The sequence below is a fragment of the Nannospalax galili genome, unplaced genomic scaffold (assembly GCF_000622305.1).
Source record: "Nannospalax galili isolate Female #2095 unplaced genomic scaffold, S.galili_v1.0 scaffold734, whole genome shotgun sequence".
Taxonomy (NCBI): Eukaryota; Metazoa; Chordata; class Mammalia; order Rodentia; family Spalacidae; genus Nannospalax; species Nannospalax galili.
Genome location: NW_008337073.1, coordinates 2,715,150 through 2,727,434, shown reverse-complemented (window position 1 = coordinate 2,727,434; position 12,285 = coordinate 2,715,150). Strand labels below are relative to the sequence as shown.

At 38.6% G+C, this 12,285-nt stretch overlaps 1 protein-coding gene across 1 annotated transcript in view; it reads left to right on the top strand.

Moving 5' to 3' along the window:
* Window positions 1-12,285, top strand: part of Cfap54 (cilia and flagella associated protein 54) — a 372,605-nt gene that overhangs the window by 182,395 nt on the left and 177,925 nt on the right. Inside the window, exons 47-48 of the mRNA XM_029563104.1 lie at window positions 1,870-1,992; window positions 7,128-7,181. Of these exons, the coding sequence (XP_029418964.1) occupies window positions 1,870-1,992; window positions 7,128-7,181 (177 nt within the window). The remainder of the gene's footprint in view (window positions 1-1,869; window positions 1,993-7,127; window positions 7,182-12,285) is intronic.

Sequence of the window (12,285 nt, the reverse complement as noted above, 5' to 3'; positions counted from 1 at the left end):
AACTTACCTTCTTTTTATTTCCTTAAAGTCTTTTTTTTTCACACCCCTGAGATTCGTAAACCAACTACTGAAAGGGAACAGAAAATACAGTGGATTGACATGCTGAAGATAAATTGATTTTTCTTTTTCCGTGTGTGTGTGTGTGTGTGTGTGTGTGTGTTGTGTATATGTGTGTATATGCTGTGTGTGTGTGTGTGTGTGTGTGTGTGTGTGTGTGTGTGTTGTGTATATGTGTGTATATTTGTGTTGTGTGTGTGTCTCTGCCCTTCATCCACTTTTGTGCTTTGTTCTGTACATACTTCCACATTGACCTTTGCCCTCCACAAAGTTACTAAATATTTTTAAAACATAAGTCAGGTAAGGACATTTTTAGGTTCATTGTCTCCTATAACTTTAATTTTCATGCTGAGATTGAACTCAGGGCCTTGAACATGTTAGGGAAAAGCTTTACCACTGAGATATATCCCCAGCCCTTGCTGTTTTGAGAAAGGCTCTCACTCTGATGAAGGCTGGCTTTGAACTCTCTATGTATTCCAGGCTGGCCTGAAACTCCCAGTCCTTCTCAAGTTTCGGAATTACAAGTGTTCACTGTCATACTCATCAATCTAATGAGTTCCTATCATATAGAAAATAAAATGCAAGGCCCCTCCTGTAGTCCAAAGGCTCTGTGTACCCTGGATATCATTTGGGCCCACTTAACTCTCCCCTAATTTACCTACTAAAGCTATTAAAATCTATGGGTTTTAGCTACTAAAATCCATGACCTTTGTACCTAGGGTCCCCTCAGCAAATTTTCTCTCTCTCTTACATGTTTCCCAGCTCTTCTATTGAAGGACTTTCCCCCACAGTTTTCATTGACCACAGTGTTAAAGGCAACATTTTGTCCATAGTCTCTAACTGTTCTTTGATTGTGCCTACCTTCATGTATCACTTATATTTAGCTAAATAGACATCCCAGTGAAATGTGACCTCCAAGTGGACATGTTTCCTAAGAGATGTTCAACAAGCATGTTGAGTGAATTTGTGAACTTAAACAGCAACTTCTCTTCTATAATTTCCTGATTTAGTTCAATTGAATTATCTTAAAAATAAACCCTGGGGCTGGAGAGATGGTTCAGTGGTTAAGAGCACTGGCTACTCTTCCAGAGAATCCAGATTTGGTTCCCAGCACCCACATGGCAGATAACAACTGTCCTAACTCAAGTTCCAGGGAGTCCAAAACCCTCTTCTGACCTCTGTGGACATTGCAGGACATGGGTGCACTCATATGCATGCCGGCAATACACTCATACACATTGAAAAAATGATTAAAATAAACCTTATGAAATGTATATCTATCAAATGATTATATTGTTAAATACGCCTTTAACATTGATGGTGTCTGTTAATTACAGATAAGAAAATTAATAGTTGTCTCTTCGTTGACACATTGTAGTTTCATTTGACTTTCCTCAGAGGGTTCAAGAACGCTGGGAGTGTTTATATTTTCTTTTTCTTTTAAACCACTGTTTTCCATGGGAACCATGGGAACAAAGATAGAAGTTCAATTAATTTTTTTAAACTTCTCTGTGGCTGCTGTATTTTTTATGTGTCTGTCTCTGATGAAGTAAGCCACAGCTGATAAAAGCCCATTGTTTTGATTGGCCCCCTGCTGCTGTTTGCTAGCTTCTTGGTCCACTGCACATGTCAATGGGCATTTTCACAAACAGCACTTCTGCATTCGCTCATTAACTAGTGAACATTAATTGGGAACACATTACCACCATTAAGCAGAAATTTTGGATTTCAGAATGGTGATGATTTTTCTCTAAAATGTTTATTTTATAAATGAAACAACTAACTTGAAATCTATTTTTCTTTCTTTTATAGATTGAAATCCTTATAGATTTGGGCTTCTTTTCAGAAGCTTTTTATGAGCTATCCCAGATTTTTTATGGAAAAAACATGCCCTGCTCAATCCCTGCTGGCTATAAAGCCACTGCAAACATTAAGGTAACCTGGCAATTTGATTCAGTGGTATTTCTGTATCTTTGGAGACTGCATTTCTAAAACCCAGGGACTATTCCTACAAAAGTATATTCACAAGCCTCCAGTGTGCCAGACTTCATGGTTAAGACTGGTTACGTCAACATGGGTTTCATTTGTCTGGCATAGAAAGGTGCCTAGGAAGGAGGGACTGTGGCTCTGAAGATTATTGCACTCGAATTCTGGTTCAGGTACACTGCATTTTGCTTCTCGTTATAGTTACCATGATGGTCTCTGTAGGTGCATCCGCCAACACAGCTTAGATTTGTCAGTCTAATCTTACCATTTCTGTTTAATGTTCCTCATCAAAACAATCCCTCCTCATATCTTATTTGAATCTTTTTGATTTATATACTTAACAAAAAGAGTTAAGAACATGTTGTCTAAATCTCCTCTTTCTTCCTCCTCCTCTTCCTCCTCTTCCTCTTCCTCCTCCTCTTTCTCCTCCTCCTCCTCCTTGTCCCCTGCTGGGGATCAGACTCAGGGCCTTGTAGATGCTAGTTGGCCACTCTGCCTCTGAACTATATCTCTAGCCCCTTTCAGAGTTCTTAGGATTTCTGTCAGAGAAGAACATTCCCCATTTTGTGCAGTCTATTTTGATTTCAGGAGATAGTTTTATACCTGACTTACTTAATTTACATTTGCAAACTGGGTAATTGAAGAATCCTTGAAAATGAGTACTGGATTTTATAGAGAGAGCATAAATTAAATATGAGAGAGCTATTTTTTTTCCTTTGCTTTGGTTTTCCTGGAGACCTGTGAATCACTGGGTGACCTTGGTTTAGGCAGATACTGATTAGAATTTTGGTTTTGTTAGAAGTAGTAATCTCATCATGAGTTTATAACTTTAAAACTGAAAACTAAATAAAGCAATTGAAAAGTCTACTGAAGGGCCTAGAGAGATGGCTCAGTGGTTAAGAGCACTGGCTGCTCTTGCAGAGGCCAAGGTTTGGTTCCCAACACCTACATGGTGGCTAAGGACAGAATAACCATCGATAATTCCAGTTTCGGGGGATCTGATGCACTGTTCTGGCCCCCACAGGAATTGCAAGACAGAAAAAACACTCATACACATAAAAAAATTAAAAGAGAAGTCTACTGAACCACCTAGTAGAGCATTTGCTCTGCAAGCTTGAGGACCTGAGTTTGAATCCCCAGCACCCACATAAAAACCTGGGCATAGCTGCATGTCCACGTAACCCCAGCATTGAAGGTAGAGACAGGTGGATCTCTTCATGGCCAGCCAGGCTCGCTGAATGACAAACTTTCAGTTCAGTAGTTCAGTGAGAGACTGTCTCAAGGCAGTAAGGCAGAGAGTGATAGAGGAGGATACCCGATATCCTGCTCTGGCCTCCACATGTGCACACATAGACACACACACGAATGCATGCACGCCTATACATACCTCCATGTGCCATATTCACACACACTACATACACAGAAAATTAGCAGGCCACTCCCTGGGGAGAATGTATTTGTGAGGCGAGGGGCTGGCAGACCCCTGTAGTTGGTTGAACTCAAATTTAGAGGACCCAAAAGAACCTGCAAAATGAACTCTAAGTTCTGAAAATCACTCATATAAGCTGTAATTATGTTTATTACTTTAGTGTATTCCCCTAACATGTATCTTCTTATTATTCCATGAAAACACTACCACATTATTATTTATTATAATACAGTCTGGGAATGTAGTTCTGTGTTTTAACACTTATCTAGCATGGGTAAGAGCCTGGGATCTATCTGCAGCATTGAAAAATTAGTATAATACGGTAAGTGTGGGGCTGGGGAGGTAACTCAGTTGACAGAGAACTTGTCTAGGATGCAAAAAAACCCTGGTTCAATCTCCAAAAAGACCTGCAAGAAAGACAAAAATGAAAAATGAGTGTGGTGGCACATGCCTGTAGTCCAGTTCTCAGGAAGCAGAAGTAAGAGGATCAAAAGTTTAAGGTCATCCTTGGATGCATAGCATGTTTAAGACCATCCTGGGCTATATAAGACTATCTAAAAAAGTAGGATAGGGTAAGTGTAAAGTGTTATCTAAAAAACATCTTAGTAGGGATACTCATGAAACAATAAGAATATACGTGGGTGTATATCTTTACATATAAAGCACCTCTACATTAGATACAGTATATGTTGTAGATGTGTGGATCTATGTCTATCCAATAGACTGTCTGTCTGTTTGACTCGTATCAAGATAGAAGTCAGTTATTTCATTCATTTTTTGTGGTATAAACAGTTAATCTTTTTAATATTTTATTATTTTTATTTTATGAGTATGTGTATATTGCCTGCATGTAAGTGTATCTGTGTTGTGCAGTGCTCATGGAGGACAGAAGAGGGCATCAGATCCCCTGGAACTGGAGTTATGGATGTTTGTTAGCCGCCATGTGGGTGCTGGGATTTGAGCCTGGTCTTCTGCAAGAACAACCAGTGGTCTCTACCCTGAGTCATCTCTCCAGCTCCTAAACCAGTTCATTTTATCTGGATTAAATCAGTACTAATCAGTATTTTTTTTTTTTTTTTTGCTTGTCTCCCAGTCAGCAGCCTTTTCTTGTTATAGTTTGTCTTTTGTTATTAAAATTATAATTCAATTGGTATATAATGTTTACTGAGTGCTTACTGAATACAGACACTGTTTTAGGCATGGAGATGGAGCAGTGGAGGGGATTGAGCAGTGGCTCAGTTTTGAGTAGAATGTGGAGGAAGAGCTGGCAGCTTTAAATGATAATGTTGGGATAAGGGATATAAAACCAGAAGTCAAGAATGAAGGCAGAATGTTCAGCCAGAGCAACCCGCAGGGTATGTGTGGATGTTGTGAAGGAAGACTTGAACAAGCTAAGTATGAGATCCATAGACAGCTGTAGGTATAGAGAGAATAATGTCTAGAATTTAGGGGAGAGGTTAGGGTTACATATATACAGTTGGGAGTATTATGACAGAGACTTAAAATAATAGGAGTAGAGGAAGTCCACTGGAAGTATGTGGGAAGCCAGGCAGACCAGAAAATTTTTAAAAAGAAGCAGAAGCCATAGAAATGAGCCTAGGCTCATCCACATTTACAGTCTAGGAAGATGAAGGAAAGAGAAATCATGTGGGGTGGGATAAAAAACAGACTTTTCAATGACAATTACTTTCACCAAAATAAACAACAAAAATGTCTAAAGCTATTTCTTACATGAAAACCCCAAATTTCAATTTTATTCAGTAGCTTTCATGAGATAAGTATGTGGGCCATTTATCTCCCAGTGGATTTTGACTTCAAATTTTATATTCTCAAAGTTAATTTGAGGCTTTCCAGCTTGAATTGGGAATTTAAAAAGTGTAATTAAAAGAGGAAATGCTTTCAGGGTTTATAATTAAAATAGGTGCCAATATTATTAGGCTGTAGGCCAGTTATTTAAAGAAGGGATTAGTGAATGTAGCTTCACTTGCAAAGGAAGTAGCTGAAAACGTCCTATAGATTACTGCTGGGGTGTTCGTGGCCCTTCAACAAGCTCTATATTTTAACATTCTGTCCCTATTAGGATGCTTCTCTTATCCTCAAATCTACAGTCCTTTTTATCAACTTTCATTTATACCACCAAAGTGTCCTCTGATCCAGTTACTGATTTTTCAGTGTATTCTAGGTAATAAAGATTACCTTCAGAAAAGGTAACAACTGGTAACAACACCAGTACTTTCTCACAATGAACGTTATATTTGATTTGGGTATCCAGAGATAAGGATTTAGGAGTGAATATTTAGGAGGCAATTCTAGGAATGTGAGCAGGAACATTCCACAGTGACAAGAAGAAAAGCAATCTAGAGAGCATTACTGAGAACAGCCCTGTTTGGGGTACTGAGGGGCTTCAGAGGCACTGTGTGGTGCATTTCTTTTGTGCCTCATTGGTAAGATTAGTGCCTTGCACTGCTAGCTTTCCTGAACATTCTAAGGGCTGAAGAAGGCCCTCAGGCAAAGAGATACAGGGTCTTGATCTAGGGCATCACCCATGTATGAGTAATCTGTCCCTGGAAGGTGTTGGTGACTTCCAAGAGACTGAGGAGATATTGGAGCAGCATCCATTTTGGCTTCTATGAATGGACATTGTTCCATGATAAGAGGGATGCATTCTGCTCCATGATACAACAATCTCCTCTGGCAATAAATGTTCCCCTTGAGCCAGTGTGCTTAGAGCCAAACAGGAATACACAATTCACACAAAAAAGGAAAAGAGCCACAAACAGTCATTCTAAATAGCAGTACAATTTCACCTCAAATTGACAAAGTTTTAGAAGTGATAACAATTCTCAATGGTGTGGGTGGTGCAGCCTCCCTGGCATTTCCATACAATGTGGGTAGAAGTGGAGGATGAGCCAGCTCTTTTCAGTTTTCTCAGTATGTTCTTGTCTTTTGACCCAGAAACCCTTCTAAGATTCTATTCAAAGGTAGTAATCATAAACACAGGTAAAATATTCATCAGTATTACTTAAACTTGAGTTGATTGTTGGAGTGATAATGGGAAGTAGCTCCGTTAGGGAACTAAGGTGCCAAAGACATTTAGTTCTTTTTAAAAAAATATTTATTTTTATTTTATGTGTATGAGTGTATTGTCTGCATGTATGTAAGTACACCCATATCATGCAGTGCCTTCAGAGGCCAGAAGAGGGTGTTGGATTCCCTGAAATTGGAGTTATGGATAATTATGAGCTGCCATGTGGATGTTGGGCTCCAAACCTGGGTTCTCTGCAAGAACAGTAAGGGTTCTTAACCCCTGAGCCACCTTTCCAGCCCCAGAGATTTAGTTCTTATACATTGGATACCTACTAGACTGAGGTTTACAAATAACTTACTGTTGTATGGATAAATTTATGCATTTTTTTTAATGAAAATGGAATGTAAAGTAATAGATACTTTTAAAAATGCACCAACAAGAAAAATGACTGCACAAAAGGAGTCAACTTATTTATGATTTTTAATATTTTTACTAATATTTTTTACTAGATTGTATATTGCTTTGACAATAAAATGTTACTTAAATGATTTTAGAAAACAATAGTTTCACTTAAAAGAATATGCCAATAAATATTGGTTTTACTATTAATATTTTGTATTTTGACAGATGGCCCAATCGTTTGACTCAGGCAAGCCTCTCACCAATAAAGACAACATACAGGTAAGGACAACGATTTTTTTTTTTTTTTTTTTTGATTTTTTTGGGACAGGGTCTCCCTGTAGCCCCAGCTGGCCTGGAACTCATTGTGTAGACCACACTGGCCTTGAACTCACAGAGATCCACCTGCCCCTGCCTCCCAAGGGCTGGGACTAAAGGTGCGCCACCACACCCAGTAAGACAACAGTATTTTAATGTGGAATAGTTTTGAGTTATTTCCGTGTGTTTGAAGGTATAATGTTGATTTTGAAAGCCTGCTCTCTGAGTTCTCTTGTTCTTCTGACTCCCTCTTTCTCTGTCCATGCCTTCTTTTCCTCTATTTTTTTTTGACAAGATCTTACATAATCCAGGCTGACCTTGAACTTCCTATGAAGTGAAAGATGACCGTGAACTCTTAATTCTCTCCATTTTTCTGTTTAATCCCCAAATTCTGATGCCAGAGTTAGAACTGGATCAAACTAATATGATGTCCAGTTAGTGATTGTTGCTGCTTCTAATTGCGGACGTGTGTAGCTTGCTCATCCAGCCATGTGACTTTACTATGTGTCTTGGTTACCTAGAAGGTAACAACTGGTTCCCATTATAACCAAAGAAGGACTGTGTACATTTTGGAGTAGCCCTCATGTTCGATATGGGAACACCTTGTATACTTTCTTCCCAGGTCCTAGCCTGTCTGCCAATGTCTAGTAATACTTTCATGTAGCATCTTTCATATGCAACTACTCTGATTTCCCCTAGGGTTCTTTCAAAATGAGGATGAGGCTGCCCATTAACATATGTTTAAATCCTGTCAACAGTCAAATGATGAGAATTTAAGTATTTTATTTTCTAGTGACATTTATGTATATCATTAAAATAATTTAAAAAAATCCTAATAGTATTAGCATTTTAAAGTACTGACATAGAAGGACTCTAGCATAACAATTGTCATAGGGATTGGGGGAGAGAAGAGAAGACTGAAGGAGTCATAAAATCCAGAAACAGTTAATGTGGATAGATGGATACACATAAGTTTTATTAATTTTTTGTATATTTTAATTGAAATTTTGTCTATTTCATATACATCTTAATCATCTTTATACCCCCTCTCCCATTCACATCCTTCCATAGTCCCCTCCTTACAGAATTTCATGCATTCTATCACTTATGTTAAGGCCTACTGAGTCAAGTTAGTGTACCCAGACATTCCTCAGGGCAAGTTCCACTGCTATCTAGTCAGGCTATCTAGAGTCATTCCCTTAAAGATCAGCTCTCCCTCACCCAGCAGTGATCAGCTACCAATAATTCTTTGGCTAAAATTGGGACCTGCTGCCCATTTTCCCAGTTCTATGCTGGGTTTTTGTCGCTTGAGTTTACATGGTCTTGTGCATGGTGACACAATTGCTATAGATCCATATGAGCAAGGTCCCGGGAGCCTGGAAGACTCTATTTCCATATGATTATGTACCTCCTCCCCTGGCTCTTACAATCTTTCTGCTCCCTCTTCCTCCATGGTCTCTGAGGCCTGGGTAGGTGAAGTTTAATATAAGAGTCTTATCCAAGAACCCATGGTCTTCAGACTCTTATTCTCTACACTTTGGCCATTTGTGACCATTTGTGTTCATTGCACTCTATTGCATGAGGGAGTTTCATTGATAATAGTTGAGAGATGCTTTAGTATTTTCTCTACCCCTGTTCAACTGTGTTCCATGAGCCTTAGGTATAGAGGATCCATTGTAGATGTGTCACTTAGCTTTGGGCATTTCACAGACACTTAATCTCTGTGTGTCACCAGTTGTGGAACTCTGTAATAGTCTCTGAATGTTGCAAAAGAAGCTTCTTTGATGAGTGGTGTTCTGGTTTGTTTCTTCATTGCTGTGACAAAATACTCTGACCACTACCAACTTGGGGAGGAAAGGGTTTATTTAGCTTACATATCCTGGGTCACAGTTCGTCCAGGAGCCCAAGGTAGGAACTCAGGTTAGGAACCTGGAGGCAGGAGCTGGATGGAGCACAGGCCATGGAGGAATGCTTCTTACTGGTTTGCTCCCCTACCCCTACTCAGCCTTCTTTCTTACGTAACACAGGCCCACCTGCCCAGGGGTGGCACCACCCACAGTGGGCTGGGCCCTCCCACATCACTCATCAAGAAGATGCCCCTCAGACATGGCCACAGGCCAGTCCAACAGCCTCCCCAACTGAGGCTCCCTCAACCCAGGTGTGTCAAGTTGACACTAAAGCTATCCAGCACAAGTGGTGACTAGCATACTTGTCTGTAACTATAAGGATCCATATTTAGCACATAGAAAGAAATTACATTTGTCTAGGGATGTGACAGCTTAGGGTTTCTCTAAGATCTATGTCTTCTTCAGCCATGTGTCTTTGGCTATGTTTATAGTACCACACATGAGTTCCTTCTGAATGAGTGGGCTTTAGGTACAATTAGGTAGCTTTTGATTACCTGCCAGATAAAAGGGCCACTATTGCATCAATATAGTTTGTTGTGCCTTTCACTGTTGTGGTTATTAGATCTTAAAACTGGGGTTGGATTATTGATTGATGTTCTCCCTTAGCAGCTTGCATGATGTCCTCCAAAACTATGAGAGTTAGACTTTAGGGAAGGTGGCTTCCAGGTTAGTTCCAGCTCCATTGCTCCAAGTCTTATGTCAGAAGTATGTCCTGTCTTCAGCAATAGAGTCTTACCTTCAGGTTCTGGGAGGCAATCAAGGGCTGTAGCAATAGCCTGTGTAGTTTTGGAAGTCTCTTGGACCACCCTAGCCAATAAATTCGAAGGGAGGTTTCTCCTGTCTGCATTGTTTCTTGCTATATAGCCTTCAGCTCTAAACATGGACACATGTAGAGATACTGTATGTATAATTTTTCAGTATGCTTTTGAACTAATATATTTCCTTCTGTTTTTTCATACCAGCTAAGCATTAGTTATCTCTCTTCTCTCTCTCCCTGTCTAACCCTCTCTCCTCCCATCCCAGTTAAAGTACCTCCATTTTCCTCATTTCACCTTTGATAATATCAGTCTCTTAAGGCTCCGCCACCCCTTGAGCTCCTCCTTTCCCTTTTGCCACCATTGTTCCTTGTATAACCCTCTCTTTCCCTTCCTATTTAAATACCCCCATTTTACCCATTTCCCCCTTGGTAACATCTGTTTCCTCTCTCTCAGGCTCCTTATTTTCTTTACTTCCCTAGTTCCTTTCCATTTTCTTGGCTCCTGAGGAATCTATGTATAAGGATTTGGTGCTAAGATCCACAAATGAGGGAAAACATACATGGTTTGTTTTTCTGAGTCTGTGTTACTTCACTTAGTATTAACAGTCAAAAGGCCTTTTCTGCATCTATTGAGATGACCATGTGATTTTTGTCTTTGAGTCCATTTATATGATTTATAGCATTTATTGACTTACGTATATTGAACCATTCCTGCATCTCTGGAATAAAGCCAACTAGATCATCTTTTTGGATGATCTTTTTGATTTGTGTCTGTATACAGTTTGCAAGTATTTTGTTGAGAATTTTTTCATCTATGTTCATTAAGGACATGGGTCTATATTTTTCTTTTTTGGTTCTGTCTTTACCTGGTTTTGGTATTAGAGTGATGCTGGCTTCATAGAAGGATTTTGGTAGTTCTCCTTCTGTTTCTTTTTGAAAAATTTAAGTAGTATTGGTTGTAGATCTTTAAATGTCTGGTTTAATTCTGCTCTAACTCCACCTGGGTCTAGCTTTTTTTGGTGGGAGAATTTGTATTACTGTTTCAATTTCCTTATGTGTCTGTTTAAGCTGTTGGTCTCTTCTTGGTTTAGCTTTGGTTGTTCTCATGAATTTAGATATTCATTTCTTTTAGACTTTCAATTAACAGTGTATAGGTTTTTAAAGTATTCCCTTTTAATGTTTGGATCTTTTGGGTGTCTGTTGTGATGTTTCCCTTTTCATTTCTGATTTGTTTATTTGGATTTATTCTTTGTTTTGGTTTACTGGCCTAATGGTCTGTGTATCTTGTTTAGCTTTTCAAAGAGCCAGGTTTTAGATTCATTGATTCTTTGTATTGATTTCTTTGTTTCTATTTTATTAATTTTGGCTCTGATTTTTGTTATTTCTTCTCACCTGCTGGATTTGGGTTTCTTTTCTTTTCTTTTTTTTTTTTTTAACCTTTCCAGAGTCTTGAGGTGCAATGTTAAATCATTTGTTTGTGCTCTTTCTAATTTTTTGATGTAGGCACTTAGAGCTATAAACTTCCCTCTTAGAACCATTTTTAAAGTGTCCCAGAGGTTTCATTGCATTGTATTTTCATTTAGTTCCAGGAATACTTTTACTTCTTTCTTAAATTTTTCTTTGACCCATTCATCATTCAGGAGTGTGTTGTTTAATCTCCATGAGTTTTTATAGTTACTAGAGCTTCTTTTGGTGTTGTTTTAAAGATTTATTGTATTGTTGTATTGTGGTCTGATAGAATGCTTGGAAGTCTTTCTTTTTTCTTTTCTTTTTTTTTTTTTGTATTTGTTGAGGTTTGTTTTGTGCCCCAGTATTTGGTCAATTTTGGAGATACTTTCATGAGCTTCTGATTAGGAAGTGTATTCTTTGGTGCTTGGGTGGAATATTCAGTAGATGTCTGTTAGGCCCATTTGATGTATGGTATCATTTAATTCAGATAGCTCTCTGTTTATTTTTGTTCAGCCTGTCTATTGCAGATAGTTGGGTATTGAAGTCCCTACTCTTACTGAGTTGGGGTTAATCTGTGTCTTAAAATCCTGTAGTACTATTTTTATGAAATTGGGTGCACCAGAGTTTGGTTCATATATGTTCATGATTGTAATATCTTCTTGGTCAATTGTTCTTTTGATCAGAATGAAGTGACCTTCTTTATCTCTTCTGATTTGTTTTAGATTGAAGTCTATTTTGTCAGATTTTAGAATTGTGACCCCTGCTTATTTCTTAGTGCCATTTGCTTAGAATATTTTTTCTATTCTTTCACCTTAAGGTAGTGCCTATCCTTGAAGGTGAGATGAGTTTCTTGCAGGCAACAGAAGGATGGATTTTATTTTTTAGTCCATTCAACTCACCTGTGTTTTTTTTTTTTTTTTTTTTTTTTTTTGTTTTTTTTTGACACGGGCTCCCC